The 22,504-nt window shown below is 41.8% G+C and overlaps 1 protein-coding gene across 3 annotated transcripts in view; it reads right to left on the bottom strand.

Moving 5' to 3' along the window:
* The window catches only part of Fndc3b (fibronectin type III domain containing 3B), a 334,288-nt gene that overhangs the window by 60,722 nt on the left and 251,062 nt on the right, over nucleotides 1–22,504 (bottom strand). For all 3 annotated transcript variants that reach the window (XM_046422919.2, XM_046422923.2, XM_046422920.2), the window contains exons 11-15: nucleotides 21,324–21,377; nucleotides 5,648–5,772; nucleotides 4,266–4,440; nucleotides 2,319–2,405; nucleotides 326–464 (exon numbers count right to left, since the gene is read on the bottom strand). In XM_046422919.2, coding sequence (XP_046278875.1) covers nucleotides 326–464; nucleotides 2,319–2,405; nucleotides 4,266–4,440; nucleotides 5,648–5,772; nucleotides 21,324–21,377 — 580 coding nt within the window. The remainder of the gene's footprint in view (nucleotides 1–325; nucleotides 465–2,318; nucleotides 2,406–4,265; nucleotides 4,441–5,647; nucleotides 5,773–21,323; nucleotides 21,378–22,504) is intronic.

Genomic DNA, 22,504 nt, shown 5'->3' with positions numbered 1-22,504 from the left:
AAGCCAGTCTTAGCAATTTAGTGAGACTTTGCCTCAAAATATAAAATGGAAAGGGCCAGGGATATAGCACAGTGGTAAAATGTCCCTGGGTTCAATCCTCAATACCTCAAAAACAAACAGAAAAAAAGAGAACAAAATTTAAACATCTATCAAAATTTCAAATTAGTGGAACTGTCCATTCTAATTTGTGGAATTCTTAGGAAGTTTCTCACATGTATATTCTAAATGCATGATATCAACACAAATAATAGTGTCGATAGTGGAATTAATCAATTTTTAAAAATCTGTCAAAAAAAGGAAGCAGAAGCAACAAGAGCGAACATACCCCATTTGACACTGAAGCCGTGAGATGTGACTGGCCCTTTAATGAGGGGTCTGGTAGGAGGTCCAGGCCTGTCAGGACTGGTTGTACAAACCAAAACTTCACTTGGACAGCTTTTCCCTTCCATATTAGAAGCAGTAAGCTGTAACACAACCAAGAAAACATTTACATGCTTTAATTACCAGGTATTATCAAATCATTGACTTATGGCAAGACCAAGGTATCTATAAACTTACATGCGTGTGCACGCACATACACGCTTTCTAGCTGCAAACATAAATGCTGATCTTTCATGATCACTTATTTTTTTTTGTATATTTAGTTGTTAAAAATCAGGAATAAAACCATAAGGAAGATTTTAGTTAAAGACATTTTTACCCTTTCAAGAAGACATAATACAAACAGTACTTTGTACTGTTTTATATGAGTAATATATGGGACAGGGACAGATTAAAAAAATCCCTTCACTTATCTATGAGCAGGGCACTGCCACCTGGTGGAGAACTGCTAGCAATACTGCTGTGTTCTCAGAGTTGGCATCAATAATAAGGGTTTTAATACACCCAAACTACTATTTTCCTCAAAAAGTTACACATAACACAGGAAAATCTGACAATATTTATCAAGTGACTATTATGTGCCAAAACACATCACTTGGCCTTAAATTTAGAGGAGGAAGGGTGGAATCAGAAGGGAATCTTCTATCTCCAAAGTCACACATGCTTGTCAGATTAGAAAATGTGCCCTGCACAGGACCAATGAATAGAGCTGAGCCATTGTACCACAGCACTTTCTCTCTTAGTGACCACTGAGTTGTATTCACTCTTTGGGCTCTAAGATGAAATCCTATTGTAATGCTAATGATGGTTGCTTTTTCTTTTCTCTCTGTGTATTTTTTTTTTTTTGTACACTACAGTTGTATAAAACGGTAGGATTTGTTATTACATATTTGCACATGTATACAGTATAGCAATATAATCTGGTCAATGTTACTCCCTAGTATTTCTCCTTTTCCTCCTCTCCTCTTTTCTCTACTTTCCTGATCTCCCTTCAATTTTCATGAGATATCCCTCCCCACAGAAACTTTCTTTTCCTTTTTCCTAACTTACATATATGAAAGAAAACATACAATCCTTGACTTTTCTGAGTTTGGCTTACTTCAGATAGCATAAATAAGGCTCAAGTTCCATTCCTTTCTTTACAAATTTTGACAATTTCATTTTTCTTTATGGCTGAATAATACCCGATCATGTATATATTCCATGTTTTCTTATCCATTCATCTACTGATGGACGCCTGGGCTGGTTCCATAGTTGGGCTATTGTGAATTGTGCTGCTATAAACATGGGCATGCATCTATCACTATAGTATGCCGACTTTGATTTTTACGATAAATATCCAGGAGTGGCATAGCTACTCCTGTGGTGGTTCCATGCCTAGTTCTCTGAGGAGCCTCCATACTGACTTCTATAGTGGTTGTACTAATTTACAATCCCACTAACGGTATACAAGTGTTCTTTTTCCTCCACATCCTCTCCATCTTAACAGTGATTGTTTAAGTGGGGAGAGGGTGGGTAATAGGAAAGAAAAACAAACAAACAAAAAAAACAGGTTAAGAAAAAGACCAGGGTATAAGAGCAAAGGACAATGGAGAGCAAAACAGAAATGTGACTACAAGGAGAAATGCAGAATAGAAAGGAGTTGGATGCTGGTGAGTGACGGGTGCTCTCCTTAGCATCTGGCTTTCCTCCTGAGCTAGGGCATCTGGCCATGCTGGGATGCAACTTATTAAAGCATATTACGACAGTTTTCTGTCTCAAAAGTAGATTTTAAAATTAAATTATGGTGTGCATTTTTAAGTATAAATGTTACTGTAAAAATGTAGAGCACTGTGAACTTCAACATTTTTTAAACTGTAGAGTCAATTTGAAATGGTAAATGTGAAACATTAAACAGTTTCATTTTTGCAGTTCAGGTACCAAAACGATTGACTCACCCTGAATTTATACTGTGTGCTTCTTTTGAGATTTTTCACAGTACAGGTTAAATCCTCTCCAGTGTATTTTGGGTGAAAAAGGTTATCCTGAAAAGGCAAAGCCAGAAAGAAATATTAGTATCACAAAATCTGGGCTTTCAATTCCTTTGTATATGGGATCTTTACAAATGTCTCTTCCTACCATTGCCAGTGAGCCAAAGGTCTGGAAGCTACTGCAAAGAATCAGAAGCCCACGGTGCTGTGGGTAGCATTCAAGTCTTAAATAAAAATTTCATTCTATCACATTGTCATTTCTCCTTGGCCTGGAAAACTTTATTGTGACAAAGAAGTGCTTTTTAAAATTACACTTAACAATACATCTGTCATGAAAAGAGCCTCTGCTACTGAGGTCTTCACATTCATGCCGCAGAGGGCTATGCAATTAACTGGAGCTGAGGTTCCTGAGCATACAGTGTCCTCTTCTGGCCAAGAGAGAGAGGATGCTAAGACAGGGAAGGGTTTCATTCTTTCCAAGGTAAAATCATCCCACTAAAAGTTGAATGCATAGAATTCATTCACTAACATTCTCTATCATTTACTCACTCATCAAATACTGACGAGTATCTTCTATGAGTTAGGCTCTCCTCTGGGTTCTAGGGATTCAGCCTTGCCCAAGAACACATGGAACCTAACCCACAAGAAGCTTAAGCTAACTTGGGGAAGGGATTAGAGAGAAAAAAGAAACCCTACATGCAAGTAGAAAGCATGTCATGCAGTGTTAAGTGCTGTGACAAAACTAAAGCTGGTAAGAGGGTGGAGTGGTGGAGTAGTGAGGCACTGCTTTCTATAGCTGCATGGGTTAAGCACAGTATATTTTATTTATTTTTTTGTTACTGGGGATTGAACCCAGGGTGCTTCACTACCGAGCTAATTCCCCAGTCTTTTTTATTTGGCAACAGGGTCTCACTAAGTTGCTAAGGGTCTTGCTAAACTGCTGAGGCTGGCCTCAAACTTGTGATCATTCTGTCTAGGCCTCCTAAGCGACTGGTACATGTAGCTCTTTAAAATCAAATTTCATACACAATTAAAAATTCAGCTCCCTAGGCCCCTAGCTGTATTTCAATAGCTTGTAGCCACATGCATCTCAGTGAAGCCTTGATGAACAGCAGAAACCGCAGAACATTTCCATCACTGTGGAATGTTCTGCTGGTCGGTGCTCTTCTATAGAGTGGTCAGGGAAGGGCTGTCCTAGGAGGTGATGTTTGAGAGGAGACCTGAAGGAAATGCGGGGAGTGAGTCAAAGGTGCCTGGAAGGCAAGGAATGCAAAAGCCAAGAGGCCAGAACACACCTGGGGTGTCCAAAGCACAGACATGCGGCTATGAGACAACAGTGGAGGGCACAGTGGCAGTGGGGGAAACCTAGTCACCTAGAGCTGTGTGCACACTGGAAAAGCTCTGGCTTGTACTCTGGATGAGGGGACAGTACTGTGCAGAGAAGAGACATGATCCATTTGTATTCTGCAGGACCACTCAGGCTCTGCATGGATAAAGACTGTCACAGAGTATGGGTGAAAATGGGGAGAATATTAAGAGGCCATTGCAGTCATCCAGGGGTTAGATAGAGGTGACTAGTAAAAGGGTATGTGAAGATGGTGAAAAATGGTTCAATTTATGGATAATTTTAAAGAAAAATTTGCTCTGATCACATATGGGGGTCAAGGATGACTCCAGGGGTTCCGATTTCCCCATGTGGAAAGACAGAATGCCATTTACCAAGATGGGGAAGAGCAGGCTCCTGTTGGTAGTGGTGGTGGCAGTGGCACAGATTAAGAGTTTGGTTTTGACAGAAAGAAAAAAAAAGAGTTTGGTTTGAACTGAGGTAGCTAGTCGACATTCACAGTACCTTGTGGGTATGATAGTGCTGACTTACACAGGACACATGTGGAGATATAAACCCGAAAAACTTACATTTTCGTCCTCCTGAATTTCCAGGGTGTAGGTAATCACTTCCTCAGGTGAACATCCCTCTGGCTTATTCCACTGCAGTGTGACCCATGTGACACCAGCTCGAACGAGTCTGGGGGCAGAAGGCATCTGAGGGATGTTTCCTAATGTGTAGCACACCACCTCTTGGCTGTAGCCACTGCAGAGAGATGAACACAGGAGACACACACTGAGGAGCTTGTGAGGAGTTCTGATAAGGGGAAGGCTGGGCCTGTACTTGCCCACTCTGCTTGGGTTGAAAAGTTGGGGTTGGACAGATTCAGTCAGAAAAGGCAGGCAAGGACCCCTTGTGTGATATCCCCTGCTGTAACCTTCGACTTGCCCTATCCCCCACTGCCCCACAGTTTGCTGTTAGAAAAGCACAGCAGTCACAGGACTTAAGAATTTATTTTACCTCCAAAAGCACTGAACATAAAGCACGGCACACAGTATCATGTTTATCGAGCTATGAGTTAAAGCTCCCAAAGTGCCTTCAAATCAATGTGAGCACTAATAACTATTGATGAAATAAATGTTTCACAAATAGATACAGTACGGGTTTTTCAAAAGTTTACAGAGGCTTCCAATTCATTTAAAAATCCCTGAACCACAGACACCTTTATCATTATGACTTCTTCACCCAGGGAACTCTAAAACTACAATGGCCACCATGGGTGTCCATAGGGCAGTTCTGCAAAACTCTGTGATGTTAGAAGGAGGTTCTTCAGGCTGGAAAGGTTGGGGACCACTGATGGGCTGAATCTTTTGGAAGATTTTTAACAAACAGCAGTGAAAGAAAAAGATTTTTCCCTTCATCAAGAGTTAAAGTGTGGCTGAAAAGTAGCCTTTTCAAAGCTTCTTTAGTCAACGGGTGCCTGGCAGCACACCTGTCCTGGCGTTTCTCCTGCAGCCTGGGACAGGCAGGGAATCCAGGACAACCCAGGTTTCTCCAGGCTGGAAATATCTCCCTAGGCTCCATGACAATGGCAGCCCCAACACACTTCTCTTTTTGTCATGAAATACTCAGAATTTAAAAAGGCAACCAGGACAAGATTGCTTAAAAAGGGAGGTAGCGGGTGCTGCAAAAAAAAAAAAAAAAAAAAAAAGGACCATGATCTGAAAAATGAAGCCCCATAAGACATTCCTTTCAAAATCTGTACTTCATCTTGGTTCTGAGACCTCATGGGGCCTTCATTATATAGTTAACAGACTGCAAAGGGGCCTTCCCCACCCGAGTATTTCCTATTCTGAAAATCTCAAGCTGGCCCAATGTGGAGTAGTGGGCTCCCTCACACCTTCCAGCAACAAGAAAGGTCCAGAATCACCACCTAAAAGCTGAAGGGCAAGAAGAGAAGGAAACATTATACCTGGTGCCAATGTCATTCCGAGCAGCCAGCCTGAACGTGTACCCCATGGCTGGACAAAGCTTTGTCAACTTGCAGTGCTTCTGGCTCCCAAAGAAGCACTGTCTGAAACCACTGTTTCTTTTTCCCTAAAAGAAAAAAATACGACCTTCTATGTAATTTTTTTTTTTAACAACTATGAGAAAATGAAGAAACATTTTTTTTGGGGGGGGGGGGGTTGAAACCAGGGGTGCTTTACCATGGAGCTATACTCAGAGTCTTTTTATTTTTAATTTTGAGACAGGTTCTCACTAAGTTGCAATCCTCTACCTCAGCCTCCAGAGTCACTGGAATTGTAGGTCTGTGCCACTGTGCCCAGCTAGGACCATTCTTAATAACTGTTTGATTTTTTAGTTTGGGTGAATAAAACAACAGAAGGAAAGCTTATAGGGAAGATCCATGTTGCACATAAAACGCTCGACAGTGAAATCTCCTTAACATAAAGGCACTGCAGAAAATTCCATAACTAAGGCAGGTAATCCATGGTACCTGGGGTGTTTCAAAAGTAGTTTTTGGTTAACAAAATAATAATAAAAAAAATCTCCTTTCAGGCACGAAGTGATGTTCTGGTTAAGGATCCCAATCTATAAGGTTTGGTCAAAACTGCCCGATATGATCAACCAAGAACTTGACTGCCACCAGTGCTCTAAAACCGCACAGCCTTTCCCAGGAACTCCCGTGCACTGGGGGAGCAGCCTGTGCAGCTCACCAAGTGAGCAGCACTTCCCTTGGCCAGTGACCTCCAGTCCCCTCACAGGTACATTCCAGTGTTTGATTGCCAATTCCTAAACATGGATCACATGCCTTTGGATCATCTTGTCTATATCTGTTTTCCCTTCACAGTGCTTAACAGTGCTTTGGACAAGTTGGGAGCTTAATCAATGCTTGCAGAGTTGAACAAAATGTCTGATAAGCACCTAGAATATGGGTTTAACTCATCTATAAATATTGCAGTCACTCTCTAAGTTTCCTATGAAGAGAAAAATATATTTTTAATGCCTTCCTATACTTACAGAATACTTCAAATTCCTTGAAATAAAAATAAAACACTCAGTGGGACCTCTTAATAGATCCATGGGGAAAACCCCAACAATACTATGCCTACTCAGAGGCATGAAATACTCATATTAGCAGTTTGCTAGAACAATGTGTCTTACCTTTAACCCATATTATCTTATCTGTGTTCATGCAAAAGAAAACCACATGCTAATCCTGAAAGGATCTTAGCATTTTAATCTGTCAGTCCCATGACCTTCAGGAATATGTCCACAATTCTCAATTTATTTTTATAAAGAACAAAGCAAGCACATTTTCCCCTAGGCATATTTAAGTAACTCCCTCCTTTAAGCAAGCCTCCAAATGCTAACCACTAGAACACATTCTGGGTGAAGGGTAAGTAAAAATAAAATAAACACCTAACTAGCTTGAATGTCACTAGAATGAATAGATTAAAAGAGGCCACACCATATTCATCCTCATAATCCCCCTACGCTATCTCCTTCCCAAGCAAGGTATTGCCTTTTCCAGTGGAAGGTCATGGAAGTCCTGTAGGTCTTTAAGATTCGAAGTTCATTTTGTCAAGGGTCCAGAGGGTATTCAAGCACAACTAGGAGGTAAAAAGTTAGTAAAAGCTAACAGTTCCAGTTGATACTCAGAAGTCACTGTGGCTGGCATACATGACTTACATTAACCTTGAGTGTTAAGGTTGATGTTGGTGATTTATTCATAGGAAAACTTTATGCATAAATTTGCATAAGTACAGCCAGTGTCTGATTACATTCAATGTGAGGCCTGGTATGTTCTATACTGATTTCAGTCTGTAGTACCATCTACCTTCTTTCTTCCTCTATTTCTGAAATCAGAGTAAACTGCAAAAGGAAGACAAAATACTCTGCCACAATGGGAGCTATCATTCCTTCCAAACACATGTTGGCCCCCTGCTCCCTTTCAATGCTTCATTTTCCTATTTCTTTGTTTGGTCTCCTTTGCCCATTTCTGGTGCTTAGAACTATAGCCAGTATATAAAAGTCAGTCTATTCCTTCTTAGGTTAAATTATTCTAATGTTGTAAAAACCAGACTATCTGTGGCTTAAAGTAAAAGGGTGGGGGGTAGCAATCAATAATAAAAATTAGACATCCCTTTAAAAAGGCCACAGCATTTGAACTCAATATAAGAAGAAAGCATAATGGGACCTTCAAAACATTTTCTTATATTACTTACATATTTTTTTTTAAAAAAAATCTACTTCAGTATGAAGAATTATTGCTAAATAAACTCCAACGTCTTTGTACAAAACATGCCAGATTTTCCATCTTAACACCTTCTAAGATGAACCACTAGTGCATGGAACTCTAGAACATGTAGAATGGATCCAGGGTTCCTGGAACTTTGGGATCAAATTTTAGACACAATGTCTTAGTTGGAAGAGGTAAGAATACAAATATTTCAGAGTTAAAGAATTACAGCTTCATTGGCAAATTTCTAGAAGTCACCGAGACTAAAACAAAAATAAGAGAAAGTAGGATAACAAAATATTTCAGACATGAGAAAAGGTTTTGAATAACAGAATATTAATTTATGGCATGGAATTTAATATAAAAGGGATATCTGGAAAGAAAAGACTTAATATTCACAAAAGTCATCACGGCACAAAAGTGACCTCTAGCTGAAGGTTAGCAAGTTGAGACAGACAAGGTCATTGGCTCCAGCGACCAAATGCAGTGGCCCATGCATCCTGCTGGCTTGTGCAACATGCCAGGCTCTCAGATGGCTCTGAGGGATAAGCATTAAGAGTAAGCACATGTTGTAAGGTACAGAAGAACTAAGAATCTGTTGGTGAACCAAGAGAGATTACAGGTTACAAATAGTATTTACAAGTAAAATATTATCTGGTTTTTATTGATTAGACACGGGGTTAGGGGGAAAAAATAAAAGCTAGAAGATTGCTTTAGAAGATTGAATACTTCTATGAACTGACAGGAGTGATAACATGTTTGTCAGAAATTAAATGTGTCCAAGATGTTATTGTCAATGAAGTTTTATAGATGGTACAACATTCACATTTTATAGACAATGTGGCTCTTAATGATTTTGAGAGGTTATAATCTGTGGCATATTCCTTTTAATAAAAGCTAACTCAAACTGATAACTGAGATCAGGATAACTGAGAAATGCTAGCTTTACTTATTAAACTTTTTTTTTTTTTTTGGTACTGGGGATTGAACTGAGGGTACTCCACCAAGCTACATCCCCAGCCTTTAAAATTTTTATTTTAAGATAATAGTCTCACTAAATTGCCCAGGCTGGCCTCAAACTTGCAATCCTCCTGCCTCAGACTCTTTGAGTTGCTGGGACTACAGATATGTGTCACTGTGCCTAGAGAAAACTGAGTTTTTAATAATGAAGTCTGTCTTATGCAAACTTCCCCACTAAAGCATGGCCTTAGTGGAATGGGTAACATCCTAACCCTTTTTAGGTCTGCTATGATCAATAATCTGGTCAAATACAAGCAGCGGGGCAGCCTTGACAAGGCCTAATTCTTATTATCCACTGCTGCTGGGCCACTTGTGGTGTGACACAAACAGAGACTAAGGGCCACAGGGATCCAAGGGCCTAGGAGTTGGCTGGACCACAGGGATGAACCCCTAGTTCACCTTGACTCTCTGGGCCTTAGAAGATTAGGTATGTAGTGCACAAGCACTCAGGATCAGAACCTCTCTAAGGTGACCTCTGGAGTTCCTATTTGTGGAAAGGAAGGGAAAGGAAACTTCATCAATTAGAGAAATGGGTAAGGGGACTCAAAGCCCATGCCACTGGTCATTCTGGAATATACCTAGCCGTAGGCTACTGACCTACTTTGACATGAACCAATATAACCCCTAGCTGTGTTCTGGCCTCACTTTCTACTGCCAGAGCCTATGAGCCAAGAAAAGGGCAGACTTTCAGGGTTCACTGGCTTGTTTCCATCTCATAATCTTGGGCAAGCCCAAATGCTTGTTTCTACAGCTCATTCAGAGTTCATTCCAGGGCAAGGTTAATCTTTACTAGACTATGAAGAAATCTTGGAGTACAAACCAACTGTGCAAATAAAACTCAAGGTGCTCAATTTGGTGTGGGGTAGTACATTACAAACTTGGATTGTGTTCTTCACTCAACTGAATTCACAGTTCTTGCTTATCTATCATTCCTCATCCACATCTAGCTTGTGAACACCAGTTTATCATGGTGGGGAACTATTTCCTGATCGGGGCCCAGGCACTTGCCCTCCATGTCTGATCAAAACTGCTCTCTAGGAAAGGACTCTGCTTGCCAACCAGTTGGTTCACGTTCATGTCACCTATGCCATCAGTCCTTCCCAGCCCTGAGCTCCCTGCTTTGCCTCTTGAGAGGAAAAATGTCTTACCACAGTATTATCATTCTTTGAAATAAAATTTGGGGATAAACTACAAATATAAAAGATTTCAAATATGTTTAGGAACATTTTTTTCCCTTTTTATCCTTCTACCTACTTGAATATTTTTTCATTTCTTCCTACTCTATAGTTAAAAAATAAATTTAGCTATTAAATGTGGTACCCTCAAAAGTGTAATTTATGCTGGGTGTGGTGGTGCATGCCTGAAATCCCAGTGACACGGGAGGCTGAGACAGGAGGATTGTAAATTTGAGATCAGCCTTGGCAACTTAGTGAGAGCCTGTCTCAAAAAGGAGGAGGGTTGGGGGGAAAGGCTGGGGATGTAGCTCAAAGGTAAAGCCCCCTTGTTCAATGCCTGGTACCACATGTACACAAAAAGTAATTTATAATCCAAGAAAGAAAGGAAAGAAAGGGAAGGAAGGAAGGAAGGAAGGAAGGAAAAGAAGAAAAAAGAAGGGATGGAGGGAGGGAGAGAGGGGAAAAGAAAGAGAAAACAAAATCCTTTGGCTGAATTTTCCCAGTGGGAGGTGGTGGGGGACACAACTGAGGCACAGACACTGACCCACAGTATGTGTTTATCTTGGTGGGCAGGCACAGACCTCCCATCTGTTGGTGGAGAAAGGCAGAATCCAAATGCCGCTGCTGCACGTCCCTCCAGCCAGCTGGGTAGCACTGGGGAGAGGGTCTCAGCCCTACTGTAACAGTGTCCACTCTATACTTTGAATACAGCCCTTACTGCTCTGCCAGTGTAACTTACTTGTAAAATGGACATGTTTCTTTCTCTTTCTCTCTCCTTGCTCCTCCCTAATCTCTCCCAGTCCCTCTTGTCTCCAAATGTCCGATGGATGGCTGTTTCAGGGGAAACAGGATTATGTTTCTCCCCAATCCTAGGCAGTTATCTGTCCCTGAGTACACACCCACTGTAGGAATTAAGTAATTCAGACTTTGGGGATGGCACCAGAAGATTTCAGAAATGACTATCTTCCAAATTAACATATAATTTACAATTGGGACCTGAGAACATGTGGAATGCAGCCTTTGAATCACTTTAAACTCCCCCTGCTCCCCTGATAGGCAGAATCACAGCCTCTGGAACAGAAGTCCCTTGTGTTTCCCTTTGCTAGCAAAGCAATAAACCTTCTTTTTCCTTTTTCTCAAAACATGTCGTTGCTGGATGGGTATAGGAGACAAGGACTGAGCTTTTGGTAACACGATCCCATCACTGCACTTTCTTCCTTCTCCCTCTCTCCGGAATCCTCAAGAGAAACAGCGGTAGGAAAAATACTTATGTTGTACTTCAAAGTTTATGCCCTTGTAGCTAAAAGTTGTAGGGCACAGTATCTAAACACCACACATGCTATACGATGATAAAATAGAAAAGTATAACAAGGACTTAGACTCTTCACTTCTCCAAATGTCTTATGGATGGCTAACGCAGGATGTAAGACTCCATTTTGCAACCATCTCCTTTACTCTGAGTCACCTTGGGTTCCTGGAAGGTCTGACCCCATAAACATCTGGTAATGTGTTAAAACTCTACCCCAGGCAACAGCAACGTCTCATAGACACGGCCCCACTTAACCAACCCTGAGATGATGCTGGATAGACCAGACAGGATTAAGATCACCAGCTTTGGCAGGTGAGAAGCTTCAGCTACACCAACGCCTGACCTTTGCACTCATTCTCCTTCTATAAAACCTCAATGTCACTGTCAGTCCCTTAAAGACAGGTCTAAGTCGTGGGTCCTCCATCTTCTTAGTGTAGCTACACAGATTAAAGTTCTTTTCATGATTTTCACTGTACCTGTTCTGTTGGGTTTTGATTAGCTGGATCCCCAGATGACTCTGGGGGAGTCCTCGTTCTCTGGCCTAGGACTCTAGTAACAAAAGGAGTAGAGAGAAGCCTTACATCACAATTTTAAACATGTACCAGAATTCCTGGATTCTCTTGTGCTGAGAAATGGTACATTCCCTTTCTCTTGAATGTGACTCTCTAGTAAATGACAGAATGGAGTGGAAATTAAGCTGGGTGACTTTGCAATGCTGGGTCGAAAAGGTGACAGTTTCTGCTTTTTTCTGGGACCCTCACCTTGCAATTCTGACCACCCTGAGGCTGCCATGCTATGAGAGAGGCCCAGGCCAGATGGAAAGGTTTCTGGAGGGCTTTGGGTAAGTTCCACCCAGACCAGCACTGGCAACTAGACCTGTGAGTGAAGATTCCCAGAAAACTCCTGTCCCCCATCAATGAGTACCCCCAGCTGAAACTCCAGACATTACAGAGCACAGATAAGCCATTACCTAATCCAGAATCTGGGCACAAGAAAGCGATAGTTTTAAGCCATTTAGTTTTGAAGTAATTTGTTATGTGATATTCCACTCGTTTATTTTAATGTCCATATGTTTGTAGTATGAAGTTTTACCTCTCTGAACCTCAGTAAATTTTTACAAATTTCTCCCACACTGTAAATAACCAGGATGTGGGAGAGTGAAATATGTGGGCTAGCACCCCAAATGCTTAACACCTGCTTGAGTAAAGAATTCTATTTTCTATTTGCCCTTAGTATAAATGCATGTTCCCTCAAAGCCATCCAACAAACTAGATACTTAAATTTACTTTTTAATGGATATTTAAAGATTATTGCTATAGAAGCTAAAAATGTAACTAGATTCCTAGACAACAAAGATCAACCAAAATTGTCAAGCAAAGGCAATGCAGTTACTTTAGCATGTAGAACTGCACTTTAGATTGAATTAAGACTTTTAATAATGGGATCCCAAATTCCTAGAACCATGAGGAGGTTCTTAGATACAGACATAACAATACTCTTTGGAGGACTTTTTGGGTAGGGCACAGCCTAAAACAAATAGAAATTTGGGCATTCAGAAAAGTAAAGATAGATGTCTCAAAAGAGAAGTACCACCAAGCCCCTAGATGCAGAAAAGGCCCACAAACTGCTGAAATGCAAAGCAAGCATTAGCCAGCAAACCCAGCCCATGTCCTTAGCCTGTACCGTTGGCCCTTGCCCCTCACCCCTGACCTGTGCCACTCCCTGCAGAAAAGAGCCTGAAGGTGAAATGTCTACCAGGGAAAACTGGTGCAAAATTTCACAGCTCCACCCTGCCTCCACCTCCAGTCCAGCTCCTAGCTGCTGTCCGTCTATCAACAACAACAAAAGTTTGCTGTCTCTGCCTCTGGGGATGGCCCACATTCTCCCTTGATATGCCTCTGTTTTTCTAAATAAACTTTTGTCTGTGTGTCTGGCACTTTCCATCAGTTATGCCAAGGACCCCACTTGTCCTGAGTAGAGAGGAATCCTGGAGTCTCCGGTGACAAAACCACAGGGGTGAACAAACAAAACAACCTTTCAAAGGACCTCCACATAGAACCAGGTTTCCATCTCTCTCTGGATATCTGTTTACAAAGGATGGAAGTCAGTTCCAGCTGAGAAACCAATTTACAGATGGGTTTGCCTGTTTGAAAACTCATAGCTGAGTATATAAAAAGTATTTCTTTGATTCAGTTCATAAAATGTGACTAATTTTTAAAGTTGAAAATATGTTTAAACACAACACATTGTTGTTTGTGTTAATTTGGAAAGGAATGTAATGGAAAGGCAGAAACCCAGAAAAACTTTGTCAAGTCAGTTTTTCTTTCTCTCCCAGAATTCTCATGGACAGCTAGCTGTGTCCAGTACTTGGAAAGAGGAATTCCCTCAATGGGCTAGTTAAGATTTCCATGGCCAATTCTCTATATAACTCCCATATATCCCAATTACTTCAGGCTAGTGTTTTCCTGCCAGAGTAATTCTGTAGATTGTGGGGCAGTGGTTGCCCTGGCTAACGTCACCAATTAACCTGGCACTGACAACACTGCCAGTGGGTTTTCCAACACTACTGGCACTGATAGATGAAGTTGGCTGATATTTTCAATTGCTTTAAACTTAACAGATTGGAAACGATTCTTCCTGTTCCTTTTTACAACATCTTCAATCCTGGCATAAAAGGATAGCCAACCAACATGAGACTGCTAGAATCCATGGGGAACTGGCTCCCTCTGGCCATGTGCTTGTAGCCTCTCTGGTGCTTTCTTGATCTCTGCCCTCCTTCTCTTAAGAGGTTCTCTCAGGAAGAGCTGACTTCCTCCTGAGTTGTACTTGCCAGGTTGGATCATGGCCCGCTAAATGAATGACATGAATTTGGTTATCAGTTGTCACATTCTGTGGCCCATGGCTGCTGGATCCAGACATGGGCAAAATGATTCTGGGCCGGGCACTCTCTGTAACAACATGATCCAACCTGTCAGAAACACAATGATAAATCAAATAAAAAATAAAGCTGCACTGGCCAACTGAACTGCAGCCAGGCTCTGAGATTTAGTCTGCTCGTGCGTCTATATTTAGAAGTTGTTCCAGCACTGGCTGACCCTGGGCAACATCAAAGGTAAATGTTGGCTTGAGAAAAAAAAAAAAGAAATAAAAAAAAGCATGGTGTGTTCAGCATGACTATATATAAGACAGGGGTCATAATAGGGAGGTGGGGACACTCCACATCTGGGTGGATTCACAAGTTCCTTGTGCCAAGCCCCACCCTCCTCTTAGTGATGCCTCTTTCATTTTACCAAGCACACTGGCACAGAAGATCTTTCCAAGGTAAAAAAAGACGGTGGAATGGTTTGTGGTTGCACGCTATTAAATAATCACTGTGTGCATTTTATGTCCTGGAATACTAGCTGTTCTGTTAGCAGGTGAGGAGTGGCTACTTAGAAAAGCCAAGAATGATCAGCAGGTCCCTCTGGTTCAAATAAGCTAACACAGTTTTCCTATATGTCTCTCCAAATACTGGTGTTCATCTGATGTCAAGTGCTTTGATAAGATCAGTGTGTTGAGGCTGCCCAAGTGAAATGAGAGGAAAGGAACAGTGGGGTAACTTTAGAACAAGCACCTGTACAATTTAAAAATGAGCCAAGAGATGGATGGGCTTGGGTTTCCCACCTAGCCAAGGCCCACAGCGGCCACCTTCCAGCTGGTAACCAGCAGGTGCAACAAACACAAATTGATAAAGTGGGTGCCAGGGGCCAAGGTGAATATTTGTGATTTAGCCTCAGATAAGCTCCCAAAGGTTTATGGCCCACACCGATAGCTCCAACCTGCACATACAGTGAACAGCAGGGAGAGAACCTGCTTCAGGTGTGCCATGTCTGGGGCTGTGGTCGCTAAAAAGGGGGGTTCCTTTTAACTATGCCTTGATGCCTCTGAGTTATGTCTCGCCCAGCTGCAGCTCTAGTGGGGAGAAACAAATTTCTCTGGCTCTCTAAAACCAATGGATGTGAGAGTGAAGGCTGGTGGTGTGGACACTCACTGTGCTGGGTGCCAGCTGCAGCTTAAGCTACAGTTGAAATCTGGCCAATGATGAACAGAAAGCTGGCCAATGGCAAACAGAGTGCCAAAGGATGCTTAGACCCCACTCTCCAGTCCTTATGAGTGCAGTCACAAAAGATCACAGGGCCTGGGCAAGTGCTAACCTTCCTGGTACATTCCAGTCAGGCACTGGCATCACTGAACCAAGACACTGTTTCAACCCAAGGGAGTGTCACACCTCAGAGAGACAATCAATCAAGTTCTCAAGGTAGCTCTCCTCATCCATTCCCAGGGACTCAGTAAGCCATTCTGCTTGTGATGCTCTTCTTCCTTTATTCCTAAAATGACTGTCACCTAACCAGAAAAGCCCATGTGCAAAGACTTATGATAAGAGATTATCAATACCAATAATCCACCACCCAAGCTGCACAGGAGTCTGATAAACAGCTACCAGATTCCTCCAAAGGGGCTAGCTCGGTCTTTTGATGAGCTAGGCTGGCTCCATCTGAACCAGATGTTTGAGAAGCTGTGGTAGGGGGCTGCCAAAACTCAAGGAGGTTTCTGCAACAGAATTGCTGGGCATGGCCTGACCTGGCCTGGCTCCAAATGCTTCCCTCAGGGACTTCTGGGCTCTAAGCTGCTAGGCTCTTCTCTTCTCTTGACTTCACATTATGCTTCCCTTGACTCCTGAGGCATTTAGTTCATCCTTAGTCTCTGGGCTTCACAGCTATGTTGGCTCTTCAGTCACCAGGAAACCAGATATGTACTTCCTTTTGGGGCTAGTTGAGTCACATGTGAGGAAGATTCTTAGGAACTCCACTAGTCACATTCCCACAGACCTATTTTTTTTCTGGTTCTTCCACATAACCCCTACATGTCATGGCCAGAAGCTAAGCTTATTAATAGTCTGTTTGCAGCTCTATATGGCACTGAAATCAGGCTTTGTTTACTTCAAACCAGTAATGCCAACCTCAGGGCTCCTGTGTAAATTCTTAAATAAGAATATCATATTCCCTTCACACAATCCTTCCAATCGTTGACTTTTCCTACCTCAGATTTTAACGTCTGCTTAGGCAGATTCTCATCACCAACATGGACCAGTCATGACACTGAACCTGCTACTGCCCTCATTATCTCATCCAATCTTAACATACTTGTGAGATAATGGACACTATTTTTCAGGTGGACAGACTGAGGCTTATGTGTCAATTTTTTCATGACCAGTTAGCAACCATTAAACCAGGCCTCTCTAGGTGAATACCATTACCACGGAGCCATAGCACATACCCACAGCAAGTTCCAGGAGGGCTGTGTTTGGTCTGAGTGACCAGCTGTAACAGTGCCAGTCAGCATTCCACATGGCACACTCTAAGAGTGTAACTTACAAACCAGGTTACCATAAATGCCTTCTTTTCAGAACTTGTTTTTTTCTAAAATGGAAAAGAAAGTTCTTATCTGTCCACGAAATGCACTCCTTTTCTCAAGTTTTCAAAGAAAAGGCCAGATCACTATCTATTTAGGAACATTAAAACAGACTGGGAAGGCTTTTATGAGAGGGTCTATCAAAAGGTTCCCAATTCCTTTTCCTAAAAGGCCCTCTCTACCTGAGAGCCTCTCTAGCCTCAAGATCCTTCCTGAACAGCTTCTAGAAAAAAATCTTCCACCCACCTCTGCTGGATATTGATGTCTTCAAGCAGGAAAGAAATCCGGAGGTTACTTTAGCTGGAAAGAGTGCCCAAGAAGAGGACAGGGCCGTCACAGTGGTCAGCCATAGCAATACCTCCATCTTTCCCCTCCCACCAATCTCTCACTGTGGGAAAGAACCTCCATCTTCAGAGCTCTATCATATAAGCACTACTTTGCTGTTTAATAACAAGTTAGGCTTTTCCCCAAGAAGATTTTTTTTAAGTCAGCACTAAGTATAATATTTACATCTAGCAAAAAGAAACTTGCTTTCTGCCAGAATAATCATTACTTGCAGATTAAGGCAAATTGGTGGGGGAGCACACTGTGATCAGAAAGAAATTAAAACATAATGATGACTCAACCAACAGCCAAATGAAAAACCACGTGGAAAATGGGCTTCTGCCTTCCTGCTCACAATGGGGAGTCTCCGCAGGAAGGGTCAGTGGCTAGGGATCTGCAGAAATGCAGGGCTGGTTCTCAAACCAGTGGCTCTGAACTCGTAGGAGAGTTCACCAGTTATGACAACATGGATACTTGGCTAGGAAAGGCCATACCTTTTTGAGTAATGAAAACTAATCGGTGGCCAGTGAAAATCAAAATTGATACCACTGATGGAAAGTAAAGGCATCTGAATGTTCCATTTATAGTTGCTCATTATCTTTTCATAGCTAGTCATTCCACATTAGTTTAAAAATTAAGGGACTACCTAGTTAGTTTAATGGAGAAAAACAGGAGGTTAACTCTTTTTTTTTTTTTTAATAGAACTATCATGAGTAGATTTCAAGTGAATTCTATGAAACAGTGATGTGAAATTAATGACAATGAACTTGAGTGAGAGATGATGTATCAGCTTCCCCCTGCATTATGCCCTGTTCTGTTTTCTGTTTCCCACTAGATCTCCCACAGGGCCTAGTGCTTAAGAGACCAGCATGTGGTTAGCTGTTCACTAAGGTGGATCTTCCCAAGAAGAGCAACTCAGCATAGCATTTTCAACTTTAGCAGAGAAAAAGGCTGCTGAGTGTTTCTAAGACTTTCAAAATTCTACATCAATCACCTTTTTGGATTGGTGATTACAAATTTAGCAAAAGAAAAAAGTGAGGGCTGAGTCTTCCTCTTGAGCACAACATTGAGACTCACCTGTCTCCCTCTCAGGCAGTGATCCGCAACTCCCTGTAGCCCACAATCTTTCTGCACTCTAAATTTGTTTCTGCAGTCCCCTAGACAACAGAGAGGCCATGGGTATGTGGCTGGGGCAGAATGTCCTTTCAGGGGGGTGTGGAGTTCTGGCTCTTGGAAGAATTGGGATGATTGCATCCCCTTCCTACTCTCCTGGCCCACTGGGTTCACTAGGGCAGGGTGTGGAAATAGCTGCAGGTACCACGTGCACCAGGCTCCATAAACTACCAGCAGTAAGTTGCAGAGGGACAGCCAGGGCCTGGTTCCTTCACACTCCCTGTGGGCCAGAAGATGCTCTCCTTGCCACAACATTTCCTTTCCTTCCTTGGAGCCAAGCCTGGGTAACACAGGAATATGGAATCAACTCAAAGACCAACTCTAGTGAGCTGCCCTCAAGAGGGCTACTGATCCCCGACTACACTCTAAACATGGTCTACCAGACGGTTTTGTTACAAACTTCATTTCCAAAATGACAGGATGGGCAGGAATGAACTGCCTACTGGTACATAGATTCTCATTACCAGAAAACTCAATGGAACCCTTTTTAAATCTTTTCAGAAAGACCAGAAAGAAAAATGTTATAAAGAAGCTACTGAACAGAAAAACCTGAGCAGCATGTGGCTTGTCTGTTCTATCTGTATGGGTTAAAAAGTACAAAAAGATAAGCATACATTAGCTTTTTCAGCTATCGCAGTAAAGACATTATCTTTCCTATGCATACATCACTCACAAGACAGTGTACAACATCTAGGCACTGAGGGCTATGTTCTATAACTGCTGAAATAATTAATAAATGAGTAGGTCAAACAATAGTGAAAAAGATTCCAAAAATGTCTCCTATCTGAAAGGTCAACAGTAAATACTCTGCTTTGAGATATTAAAATGGTGTCAATGCACATGAACCAATGAGCTAATCTATGCACTCACTTCGCAGATGGGCAAACTGAGAACCAAGAGCTGAAGCTGCTTAGTGTACAACATGTCTTTTCACGTACGGCTGCTGCCAGGGAGCTCACTCCACCTAATGGCCAAGGGGGGCTTTCTATGGAGTCTGAATTCTGTCATGTTTTCTAGTAGATGAATATGAAGCTGCAGAAAAGGAAAAAAGGGTTCCTGTGTTGACAAAAGGCCTGTGATAGGTGAGAGCTGATCTGGAGTCTCCACTAGGACTCAGCCAAGCCAAAGTCAGCATGGATTTGAAGGTAGGAGAGAAAATAAAGAGAAAAACAGACGGCAGAGATTTAAGACAGAAGAGAGGAGAAGATAGAAGACCAAGTAGAGGAAAGGTAGAAAGTCCCAAAATGGCCATTTAACGTTTTCTGAGTCGCTGCTGAGAACAGAGGGCCATCAGGGCTACTATGGCCCAATGATCACAGGAGGAGGTGGCATGTTTCCATTTAGCATCACACCAGGGCACCTTCATTCTAAATTCTAAGGGAAGGGGCTAGCAACTGGGTGTCCCTGCCATTTCCTGCAGCTCCTCAGTTTTCCTTAGAGGTTGCCCATCCCAATAGTCAACCTCTCTGACCCTAATTTGGAAGGTCATGGTCCTAGGCAGAAAAGCAGCACGCATACACACATACACATAAGCACACACACTTTGATTCACTCACTCTCACCTTTCAGCTCTGAGAGATCTAGAACGAAAAACAACAAACGAATGAAAAAAAAAAATCTCTTTACTGGTAAACTCTACCTTGATATCAAACTTCAAGACCTGAGGGGGAAAAATCAAGTCAATACAACAAATGCACACACAAAAACAGACTTTATCATTAGACTCTCAACTTGTCCTGGCATGAAGAGAAAGGAAGATGTTACCATGAGCTCACAGATCAGCCATGTTCCGTTCCAATGTTCTTGACTTTTTGTAAAAATACCTAAGGGCTATAGAAGTGGTTTCATTTTCCAATGAAACCACTTTAAAGTGAAGTCTGCCTATTCTGTAAAATGTACCAGGTAAGTCTGAGATTTCACCATCTGTACAAAGGAGTGATTTGTAAGGATCTTAATGACATTGTCATTGGGAACTTGGAACTAAAGCTGTTCAGATGCAACCTACATGGGAAAATAGCCTTCAGCAGAAAGCAAGGCAGGGTTCCTCTTTCACATCAAAATTTCACCAAGTTTTCATTTTATATTTGATTAAAATATTTTTCTATATTCAACAAGTCACTTTTCTAAATCTTTTAATACCCCCCCAATGCCAATTTAAGTCACAAAGACTTTTGTTCACATGCATTTCTTCCCAAATTCTGCATGTTCTATGATTGAGATCTTATTTGCTCAACCACAGGAAGAGAAAATAAAACAAAGGCAAACGAATGGATGTATCAAGATCTACAGGAACAAAAAGCTCAGCTGTGATTTAGAAACAAACGGCTTCCATATCAAATGTTTCCTGCCTGAGATTCTGTGCGTGTCATCCGCACAGGACAAGTGCACTGGCTCACCAGTCAGCAAGGACAGGCTATGAGAACAGAGACTCCATCGTGGACAGCATCCCAGGGCTTCTGCTGATGGACAGAGGGGCCTGTGATGGGACGGTCCAACCCAGAAAATAGTGAGAGCTTCATATGCTGTTACACTCCCCCACAGGGACACTCAGAAGGGTCACGCTAGAGTACACACATCACATTCCAAAAAGGAAGAACAAATTATGCTTCCCATCCACAGTGCTTTACCTGTCAAAGCCATCTAGGCAGTCAAGATCACTTTTAAAACAAATTAGTGGCTGAAAAAAGCATTCAAGATAGGTAAGACCCTGTCTTTCCTTTCAGTGGCATTGCTTGCAAAAGTCAGGTAAATCTGTTGTAATGCGCAATTCATCACACTATTTCAATTCTTCTTCCTTTTCCATAACCAGTAACTACTGATTTAAATTGTTCTCCATTTATATTCCTTTTACTGCCCCCACCTCCCCCCCCATGTTTAGCCTGACTGATAAAAGAATAAGATGGATTTGTTCCACAATCTCATTTTAGATGAATGAATGTGAAAATATGCTTACCTCATCCCATTCCAAAAGGTAGTTGGTGATTTTTGAACCATTGTCAATTGGTGCCTAAAAAGAAAAACAAAATGAGATTGGAGAAAGCTGTTCATAGACAACAGTTCTGAGCTACCGTTGTGGTTTAAATACAGTGTCTATTATGGCTCTGTGCTCTCCCCTAAGAGATAAACCTGCATTTCTTTGGTCAGATAAATTTTATTTATTTATTTATTTTTATTTTTTGTTTTGGAGTTTGAACGTAGGCTCATTTTACCAGTGAGTTACATACTCAGACCTTTTTATTTTTTGAGTCATAGTACCACAAAAAGTTGTTGAGGTTAGCCTTGAACCTTGCATGCTCTTGCCTCCCAAGTCACTGGCATTACATGAATTTCAATACAATTCAACCAAAAGAATCCTCATTACTAATAAATTATTCCCACAAAGAACAAATCTGCCTCCTCTCACCACCTCTACCTTGATGCCCCACAGTGCCCTACCCCTCTGGGGATAAAACTTTTTAAGAGGCACTTTACAACTAAGCTTAGAGGAAGAAAAATATTACTGGGAAACATAGGCATTGTTGAGGGTCTGATTTAGATTGTTCTCCAATTACATTGGGTCTAAAAGGGTTTAAATTTTTGTAAGTTCCCCCATACAGTTTTGCTTTTTATTTTTTTCCGAAGTACTTAATACTAGAAAGCCATCTGTGGCATTGAATCCCCTGTCCCCACCCCTTTTTTAAAGACTAAAGAAAAAACAAGATCCTCTGAATAGATTACCAGAGGCTATTAGCCCTTTACACTCATCATTTGCTTTCCTCTTACAAGCAAGCTGAGATCTACCTCACTGAAAAAACAGGTTCTGAACAATGGAGAGGAACTTTGGAGAAGAGTGCTTTATAGAATTAGACTGCTAGAGGGGTGCCAGAGGGGTAGAGCACTCAGGGAAGATCTTGAGAGAAAGAGGAACAAAGAGGAGAAAAGCAGGAGCAAGTCTCCTGTTTCAAAACCTTGTCTGGTCCTGGTACTTGTTTAGGAAGAAAAAGGGGAGCCCAGTGAACTGCAGTGTGCCTCACCCCTTGTGGAAGGAAGCTGGGGCTTCCACAGCTGCATCTGTATCCCGGCTCTGCTGTGTGTGTCTCGTGTGTGGTCGGCTGCTAGCTGTTTAGTATCAATGTCTAATTTCTTGTTTCAGGA

This window comes from Marmota monax, unplaced genomic scaffold, assembly GCF_021218885.2.
Source record: "Marmota monax isolate L192 unplaced genomic scaffold, Marmota_monax_Labrador192_F-V1.1 WCK01_AAM20220418_F8-fsc00110, whole genome shotgun sequence".
Lineage (NCBI taxonomy): Eukaryota > Metazoa > Chordata > Mammalia > Rodentia > Sciuridae > Marmota > Marmota monax.
Note: the sequence above shows the minus strand (reverse complement) of the source record. Positions and strands in the feature narration are given on the sequence as shown.